General features: G+C 51.3%; 1 protein-coding gene across 1 annotated transcript in view; it reads left to right on the top strand.

The window, feature by feature from the left end:
- The window catches only part of ST6GALNAC1 (ST6 (alpha-N-acetyl-neuraminyl-2,3-beta-galactosyl-1,3)-N-acetylgalactosaminide alpha-2,6-sialyltransferase 1), a gene marked incomplete at its 5' end in the record, with an annotated part of 12,530 nt that extends 6,413 nt beyond the window's left edge, over positions 1 to 6,117 (top strand). The window contains 7 exons of the mRNA XM_010014332.1: positions 2,145 to 2,313; positions 2,508 to 2,679; positions 3,023 to 3,161; positions 3,535 to 3,638; positions 4,198 to 4,287; positions 5,466 to 5,565; positions 5,947 to 6,117. Coding sequence (XP_010012634.1) covers positions 2,145 to 2,313; positions 2,508 to 2,679; positions 3,023 to 3,161; positions 3,535 to 3,638; positions 4,198 to 4,287; positions 5,466 to 5,565; positions 5,947 to 6,117 — 945 coding nt within the window. The remainder of the gene's footprint in view (positions 1 to 2,144; positions 2,314 to 2,507; positions 2,680 to 3,022; positions 3,162 to 3,534; positions 3,639 to 4,197; positions 4,288 to 5,465; positions 5,566 to 5,946) is intronic.
- Between the last annotated feature and the right edge of the window lie 3,316 nt (positions 6,118 to 9,433).

Genomic DNA, 9,433 nt, shown 5'->3' with positions numbered 1-9,433 from the left:
GGCTGCACGGGGTGTGAACACTTGCAGGGACGGTGACTCCAGCACTGCCCTGGGCAGCCTGTTCCAATGCCTGAGCACCGTCTGGGGAAGGAATTGTTCCTCAGCTCCATCTAACCCTGCCCTGGTGCAGCTTGAGGCCGTTTCCTCTTGTCTTGTTCCTTGGGAGCAGAGACCAGCCCCCTCCTGGCTCCATCCTCCTGCCAGGCAGTTGTAGAGGGAAATAATGTCCCCCCTGACCCTTCTCTTCTCCAGACTAACACACACACACACACACACACACACACACCCCCGGTCCTCAGCTGTTATGTATGAGTTTTATTGGTTTGATATTTCACTTTTGAGTTCTCTCTCTCTTGTGGTGCTTTCATGTTGTTCCCCATTGCCCCTTTTGGCAGTGCAAGCCATTCCTCTGCTGATGGTTGCAGTGTAGCCTCTTGAGAGGAGCAGCTCTCCAGGGACACCTCTGTTTTCCAAAGATCTGTGACTGTTACGTGCAGAACTTGGTTGTTAAAGGCCTGAGCTTGTGACCTGGCACAGCCTCACTGAGTCACTGGCAGATAACCCAGTGTGTGGAGCAGGATGTGCATCCTTCTTCCTTGGGCTCCCCATCATCTTGAGGCACCCACAAATGGGAGTGGGTGAATTACATGGGTAAGAGTGCATATGCCACATGAGACAGTACCTCACCCCTCTTGCCCAGTGTTACTGCCTGTAGACACAGTGAGATTAGGTCACCAGGATACTGCTCACCAACTGCCAGATGTTCCCATCTTCACATCTGATGAGCTACAGAGCATGTGCAACCACCTCAGAAGTGGAGAGCAGGAACTGGCAGAGAAATGAGAGACAGCAGTTCACAGCATGTAGCAGAGAGCATCCAGCACTGAGGCTGCAGAGCATCTGGGTGTGCAGAAGAGCTGAGCAGTGGGGAAAACCCTTCCTCAGGATAGAAGAGAGAAACTACGCACAGAAGGGTCTTTAGTGAGTCTGTGGATCCAGACATCACGTGTTGGATCTTACTCCCAACCTGATGTCTAATTCTGCAGAGAGAAGTGACTAGAATCACCCCCATCTCCTTCATTTCCTACATGATCAGGCTTTTCCCTAGTTCCTCTAGTATTGACCAAGTCTAGCTGTGGAGGCACAAGAATTATAAAGCCTAGGACAGTACAAGGTACAGCTTGAGTAGGAAGGGAATGTCCCTGTCTCTGGATGTGAAATGTGCTGCAATTGAAATGCCGCCAACATGAAACCCTCCACAATGTTCTCATTGCACTCCTGTTGTGCCAGGCAGGATGAGGGCTGTCTCCTCAGGCTGTGAATGGATTGTCATCCTCACCCATAGCAGAGAACCCAGGTCAGCTGTGGAGCACACAGCAAGGCTTTGGCAATACACTCTGGTCATCGCTGGGGATTTGAGCTGGTCCACTTGCTGTCCTGCTTTGTCTTTCAATAGCTATTGCAGTAGCTATTAAGGAAAGATATCTAAGAAAGGCTTACAAAGGGGAGTTGATTGCTCTTCATCTGCACTCAGAGCCTAACTCCTGCCAGCTACAGTGAGACCCTTTTGTTAGAGAGGAGAAGCTGGCTGGGATTCCCTTCTCAGCCACATGCTTCTCTGTGATTCATTTATGACACTGAACAAGTTTGCACACTTTCTCTTACTTTAAAGGGAGTGATAGTGGTGATTTGATCTCACATGTTCCTCATTGTGTTTGTTTGTGTGCGCTCTGAGGCCAGGGCCCTGTGAGGTATGTTGCTAGCAGGGACTGCTAGCTTTATTTGGTGTATTTAGGTTAGACCTATTACATTAATAGACCTGTTATATTAATATGCATCAGTTAGTGAGGCCCAAAGCCAGTAAAACATGAGCATCACAGGCATGTTGTTCTGAAGAGGGAAGGCTCAGAGACCTGAAGTCACTCCAGTTCCTTGTAGGTAACTTTCCACCAGCTAGATATTGATGTAATGCTGAAATTACACCTCATGTTCCCAGTGATGGGGACACTGCGGGGAATGGGTGATGTACCACTGGAGTTTCTCTGCTTCTTTCCCATCCTCACCCCCAGTGCCACAAGCACCTTGCTCACTCAGCTTTATCAGCTCCATGCTAATCAGTCCTTATTGTTTTGTTTTTTTTCAAGACCTGCTCTGAATCAGTGAAGGCCAAAGCTGCCAAGTCTGACTGGCTGCAAGATCTTTTCCTGCCCAACATCGTGCTCTTCACAGACAAGAGATACTTCAGTGACAGTGAATGGGACCGCCTGGAGCATTTTGCACCTCCCTATGGCTTCATGGAGCTGAATTATTCATGTGAGTCCCTCAGGGGATGTCAGGATGGAACCATCAAACTCCCAACAGGGACCTTATGCCAAGTAGCTGAAGGTTTGCAGCATCTCCCTGTTAGAGACATCAGGCGAGGTGGATCTTGTGGTGGAAACTGGTGGTTTCACTATGTCCATCCTGAAGGTTCTTGATGCTAACTCTCCACCATGTTTGCTTCATAGTGGTGAAGGAAGTGATGTCACTACTGCCCCCAAATCCCCACCAGCAGCTGCTCCTGGCTAACAGCACCAGCAGCAAGCCAACATGCATCAGCTGTGCTGTCGTGGGGAACGGAGGAATACTGAATAACTCTGGGATGGGCCAGGAGATTGACTCCCATCACTATGTCTTCCGGTAAGGCAGGCTTCCTTCCTAGAAGATACACAACCAGCTTATTCTGGCTAGCAGATAACTGCAGCTGGATAACTTCACTAACTTTCGGGTGCCAACATGACTGATGGAAAACCAAAAAGGAACTGGAAAGTTCCTAAACACACAAGAAGAGCCTAGGATTCATAGATGAGCCATAAAGAGCCATCTCTGAAGCAGGGGCTCTCCTGCAGATCAAGAGGTGTAGCTCAAAATGGGCCTAATCCTCCCTTCTTGCAGACTAATGCTGTCTTTTCCTGTTAGGAACACGGATGCAAGGGTTTGCTCACAGGCTAACTCTGACTCTCTGTTTGATTCCCTTGGCTAGAGTGAGTGGGGCTGTGATCAAAGGTTATGAAAAAGACGTGGGAAGAAAAACGTCGTTTTATGGATTCACAGCCTACTCCTTGGTGTCCTCTCTCCAGATCTTGGGACACAGAGGCTTCAGCAACATCCCACAGGGAGAAGTAAGTCAGGCCCATGCTATCTGCATGCACAACTTTGATGCGATTCTATTAGTCTGTGGCCTTCAGTTCTGATCTTGCCATGCATGAGGAGCAAAGGGGCTGAGCCAACACTAGCTTAGTGGGAACCTGCACTGGTGTGGCTCTGAGCAAGTATTTGCAGTGGGAACCTGTGTCAGTCCTGCCCCAGCCTTTTGGCATGTGGAAATAGCTGCACGTTAGATGTTTTCTCCATTCTGCTTCTGTGGGATAGTTAAAAGCTGCAGACTGAAGATGTGCTTCTGAGAAGCTCTGTGAGCCTGGATACCTGCTTGCTTATTGTTTTTAAGGGTTATCTCTCTCTTGTGCTGCTCACCGATGCTCACTTGTTTCTTAGCATGTCAGATACATTCACTTCCTGGAGGGAGCTAGAGACTTCGAGTGGCTGAAGGCTCTTGTGCTGAACAAGAACATCAGGGAAGGATTCTTGAACCACTACGGGTAAAACAAACTAACCCCACCTCTACACCCTTCAGTGTGGAGCTCTCTGTTCTGCTCTTCTCCTCCCCACAGTGCTCAGCCCTGCAGAGGTGCAAGCCAGGAGAAGGCCAGGTTAATGGCCAGAGAAGTATCTTCCTTCTCCACAGCTCTGAGCACTGCTGTAACCAATATGACTCCTTCCCAGCAGTACCTGATTTCAATGATGTGTGGCCAGAGCTTGGAGAAAGCTTTGTGGTCCTCTGGGATTAACACATACTGTTGTCTGGTCTGGTGGCCATACATGGTGGCCTACTTGTGGATGAAGGCCTGGTTTCACCAATTCTTGTCTATGCACACACATGCTTTTGATATTCCTGTCTTCTGTTCTTGCCTCTCCTCCCTGATCTCTTCCTCTGCAGTGCACACAGGTTATGGAGGCCTGGTCATGATCTGGGAAATGATACAGACTAACCGAAGTGTTTGTGGTTCTTCTGTTATCATCAAGTGTATCAGGGCTGGTGCTTTCCAGCTGTGATGAAATATAGGAGCTTGTCCTGAGTCTCCTCATTCCTATCCTTAGGCAGAGGCCCCGGGAGAGATTTGATGAAGGTTTCACGATGGACAAATACCTCGTGGTTCACCCTGATTTCCTCAGATACATGAAGAACAGGTGAGCTGGGGGTTATGTACTCTGTCACTGGCTTATTGTTTCTGGCCAGCACCGCCTCTGGGCTCTCTTCTCCCAGCTCACTCCTTTGTAACTGCAGCTTAGCCACACCAGCAGGCTGGGGGTAAGCTTCACCAGTGTGCAGTCAGGTAGAGTTCTCTGTCGTGCTGCAGTGGGGTGTTAGTGGTGGGTAGACATCCAGCATCTGGAGAAGCAACAGCCATAGGATAGTTTGGCTTTCTCCATCCCAAGATTGATGCAAATGGCAACTTCAGATGTGGGGAGTGTTGCTAAAGTGCCAGAATTCAGGATCAACCTTTCCTGTTCCCCATTGCTAAGTACCTTGGAGGAAGGGTCTGTAAGAGCTCTTCTCTCCCGAGACCTGTTTTTGAACTGGGAGGTTGGTTGTGCCCTCAAACACCGTAACAGGCACTTCCTCAGTATCCCATTTGCTTGCCCTGGCTGTTCTTTGCATCTGTAAGCCTTTTCAAATGCCTCCTGGAAGATCTGCCAGTCGTGGGCCACACGTGACCAAGAGATGCAGGAAGAGCTCCTGTGGTGCCCTGCTTTGGTTGTGTTTACCCTTCAGTCTCCTTGAAAGCTGTTATGCCTTCTCTGAGAGAAGACAAATGCAGTGCCAGATGGTTTGCACCTCCCTGCTTTCCTTTCCAAGGCCAAGAGGACTCTAATGCTATTTTTGCCTTCGTGTGGACTCTTACCTTCCTAAACTGCTGGCATAAAGCACCACAGCTCCTAGTGGGATTTGTGACCTGCCCCTACACCTGAATGTGAATGGGGAGCAGGGTATATTAGTGAGCTTCAAAGCCACTTCTGCACTGCAAGGCAAAAGACAGATTTAAGAATGGGCTTTAACATACTAGATCCTTTAATCCCCCTCTTTATCCTCACTGCCCCAAGACCTACCACTTCCATAAAGCTGGGGCAGAGCAGGGCTTAGGTTGCAGTGCAGGTGATGAAGCATTCTAGGCTGGCCTTGTACTTTACTGCCCATGCAGCAGTACCCACACACGTAGGCATGCTCATGGCTTGTCTGAAATGCCTTGTATGGCCCCACAGTGCTGCAGGGAGGGAAGAAGCCACACAAGGGAACAAGATTTGCCTGGCTTGAACCACCACCACCACCCAGCAACTGCTCTGTGCTTTCTGCTCTCCTGCTGCAGATTTTTGAAATCTAAAACTCTGGAAAAGCCCTACTGGAGGCTCTACAGACCCACAACAGGGGCCTTCCTGCTACTGACTGCCCTCCACCTCTGTGATCAGGTAAGGGCACAATGGTTCTTGCATTCAGTGTTGTCTGGAAGGGGAGGCAGGAGAAAAAGTAGAGCAGGCTCCAACCCTGCTTACTACCTGCCTTGAGAGTATATAGGTTCTTGTCAGCTGTGGAGGAGCAGATTGAAGAGAAACAGCCCCAGGATGGTTCACATAGAGGTGGTGAAGTCTGCTGAGAGCCACCCTGCATCCTAGGGAGAGGACAGCAGGATCTCAAGCCAGTGTGTCTAGTCTGGTCCTTCTGGACCCCCTCATGCAGCATCATCCAGAGGTGCCCCAAATGACATCTGTCCTGTGCTCCCTCTCCATTTGGGAACTGTCCCCTGTACTCCACTTGCTGCCTCTCCTCAGTGAGCCCTCCATCTTTCACAGGTGAGTGCCTATGGCTACATCACAGAGGGGCACGAGAAGTACTCAGATCACTACTATGACAAGGACTGGAAACGTCTGATTTTCTACACCAACCACGACTTCAACCTGGAGAAGCAGGTGTGGAAAAAGCTTCACGATGAGAACATCATGAAGCTTTACCAGAGAGCCTGATTGTGTGATAAGGACCATTGCCTGGGGAATCTTACCACCCCTCTGGGAATAGAAGAGGACCACCAGAGCCAAGTTTAGGTCTGGGCTTCCAGGCACATTTCATGCCCACAAAGATACTTGTCTCCTTCAGCCCCTCTATTCTGTCACAATGCTTCTAGAAATGAGCAGATGCTGCAGACAAGGAGAACAGCAAGAAAATGCAGCACACCATCAAAGAAGTCCCACTCGGCTGTGCTGCAGGACTGTTGCTGATGGTTGTAGGCCTTGGTATTGGGAGAGAAGATTCCAGGGTGGATCTGGGAAGCATATGGTCTGGTATCATAGAGTCATAGAATGCCTCTTCATCCAGGTTTTCTCTGTTTGCAAGGAGATGCTCCTCAGACTGGGGCTACTTCTCTTCTGGGTGATCCTCTCCATGAGTGGTGCCTATCTTGGAGCTGGGTGTACTGTCTGAGCAAGCTCCCTCAGCAGCCAGTGGATGCACAGATTGTATCTCAGGTTGACTTAATTCCTGGAGTGCTGCTCTCACTCTACTCCATGCAGATAGAAAGGATGGATGGATACTTCTAGGTGACTAATATAAGAGAGGATGCATTTCACTTCTGCTTCCCAGTGTGGCCTCATGATGACACCTCCAAAGGAGCACCCCCATCAGCTCCAGGGCAGGTAAATGCTCTCCATGGTGCAGCCAGAGTGCCAGACCTGGTGCCTTTTGCTCTGAGGCTCCCGTAGCAGCAGAACGTGGGAATTTTGGGTCCTGCTGTGCCAAGTCCTTGCTTAGCTGGGCTTTGGCACACTTGGCTCCCAGCTGTGCCAGGAGCACTGTGTTTCTCCTTTTGCCAGGAGAGGTAGGAGCTCTCCAAGTTCAGGGATGGATGCTGTCCATCCTTGCTGCTGGCTGGAGAGCCTGTCCCCATCGTGCTGAGATGAGCTCAGTTGAAGTCAGCAAAGCTGCAGTGTGTTGGCTTCTGAAAGGGCTTGTGCAAACAAAATAAATGGCACTACTTGGGCCAAACTGATTTTTTCCTTGTAGCCCTGTGGGTTGTGTTGTACAGTGTGTGTCCAGAGCTGGTGCTTAACTTTGAGAGAGTGGATGATGAAGCCAGGAAAGGGCAGGACTGACTGTTAATGAGAAAACCTCTGCAGCTTGTGTGGACATACCTGAGTATCCCCCCCTTTGTTGCCCTTGCTGTCCCAGGACAGGGATCAGCGGTAGCCAAACATCTCCTGAGGAAGTGGGTAAACCTGGCAAGTTTGTCCTTGTCCCAGCAACTGTTCTACAAGTACATCCAGTGCTGGAGACGAATGCATGAAGGACTGGCTGCCCAGGGGGGTTGTGAAGTCTGCAGACATTCCAAACCCGCCTGGACGCATTCCTGTGTGACCTGCTCTGGGTGGCCCTGCCTTGGCAGTGCAACCAGGGGGTTGCAATGGATGATCTCCAGAGGTCCCTCCATCCCTAATAATGCTGGGATTCTGTGCGAGTCTGTGATTTTTCCCTTATGATACCATGGAGGCAAAAGCCCCTCCCAGTGTCCAGGCAGGTCCAGTGCAGCTCCTTGGGCTCCTCAGGCTCTGGACTGGGGCCAGCTGCACATTGACTGGTCCCAGTGGATCTGCTCTGACTGTGAGTGGTTTTCCTTTCCTGCAGCGTCCTGCCAGGGGCAGCAGTGTCTCCAGGGACACCCTGGGCTTTGAGGGGCAGTTGGGCACGGCTTGTCAGCAGGGTTTGTCAGGCCTCCTTTCCTTTGTCCCTTTATCCCTTGTGCTGCAGAGAGGTCAGGCAGTTTCTCATGTCTCACTAAGTTTGTTTGCAAAGGACAGCCCCCCCCACCATTGATAATCTACATGAAGAATTGAGTTTATCTGGAGAGGGTGTAGCCTATGTTTGGCTGCTCTGCCCATACGAGCCCTGCAGTAACCGTGGGAGCAGGGAGTTATCTGGAATGCACTGTGCCTCTGTTAGGAATGGTGGATGTAGCCCCATGTGAACACCAGATCCATGAGGAACCACGGGCTTTGGAGCAGACCTGAGGAGCAGCCAGCCTCCCTGTGAAGGGGAAGCCTGATGGAGGCTGCGTAGCCCCCAGGGCCCACTGAGGACAACATTCTGCTCCCAGAAGCTCTGGATGTCTCAGCCCCTTGTGGTGGCTGGTGTCCCCTGGCCCTGCAGTCTCTCCCTGCCCAGCTCTCCTTGGCTGGGCTGTACTACATTGCTGTGGGTTGCTTAGTGACCGGTTTCACACTATTCTTCCTGCCTGAATGGGGCTTTTCTCTTCCCCAGAAGTTGGAAGAAGTTTCTCTTAGGCCCTTCCCCCTCCTTCTCTTTTGTTTCTGTCTCCTCTGGGAAGCAGGATGGGGCTGAGTCCTGCCGAGCAAAGTGATCATGGTGGGCAAGGGGGCTCTGGGGATGGGCTGGCAGCCCCCAGCCTGGGCTTTTCCCTAGACCCCAGCTCCTCTGAGGTTTCCCAAAGTCAAGGGAAGGAAACTTTCCCTGGAGACTGTTTGCTCCAGGCTTTCCTCCCAGTGCAGCTAGCATAGGTAGATGTTACCAGGGATAACCTTGGCTGGAGAAGGGCCTTTACTGTGGTCTGGAGTTGCCCAACAAGCTCAAAACCACATCCTCTGTGGCTCCAGAAAAGCATCTTCTTCCCCTCCTTACTTGGCTCCTGTCCCACTGCACCAAGGCATCCTGTCCCACCATGGGCTGATAGGGCACACATGGATACATGTCTCATGGACCACAAGTCCAACAGAGCCACTCCCGCTTTGCAGCAGGGGTTGAGCGAGTGTCGCAGGGGGAAAGCAGCAATGCCAGACCAGCCCCAGCCTCCTCAGGGCAGCTGAACATGGGCAGTGCCATGGTGCGGGGTCACCCCAAACGTCCCCAGGCAGGTCCGTGTGGCTGGCGGGCAGCATTGTCCCAGTGCCACCAGGTGGCAGCTCCAGTTCAAGGGACCCGTCAGCGTCCTGCTGCGTTTGGCACAAGCCGTGTCCCAGCGCTGCCACAGCCCTACACTGCTCACACTACATCACACCGTTGTGCCCCAGTGTCCTTCACTTTTTAACACCCGCCTGCCCATAGGATTATGGCTCAGGAGCTCCTTGGGGTATGCAGGGACATGCACAGGAAGAGTTTGGTACCCACAAATGCCACTCTTGCAGCTGCAAAGGTGCAGCCTTGGCTTGTGCAATGTGATGTGGTGCTGAAGGCAGCACAAGTGGAGGGACCAGTGGTGGGATCAGACATCCTGAGAGATGCCTCGGATATAGCAGCTTCTCCTCATGTGTGGGCACTATACCTGGTGCCTGGAAT

Source organism: Nestor notabilis, unplaced genomic scaffold (assembly GCF_000696875.1).
Source record: "Nestor notabilis isolate BGI_N333 unplaced genomic scaffold, ASM69687v1 scaffold2480, whole genome shotgun sequence".
NCBI classification, from domain to species: Eukaryota; Metazoa; Chordata; class Aves; order Psittaciformes; family Psittacidae; genus Nestor; species Nestor notabilis.
Note: the sequence above shows the minus strand (reverse complement) of the source record. Positions and strands in the feature narration are given on the sequence as shown.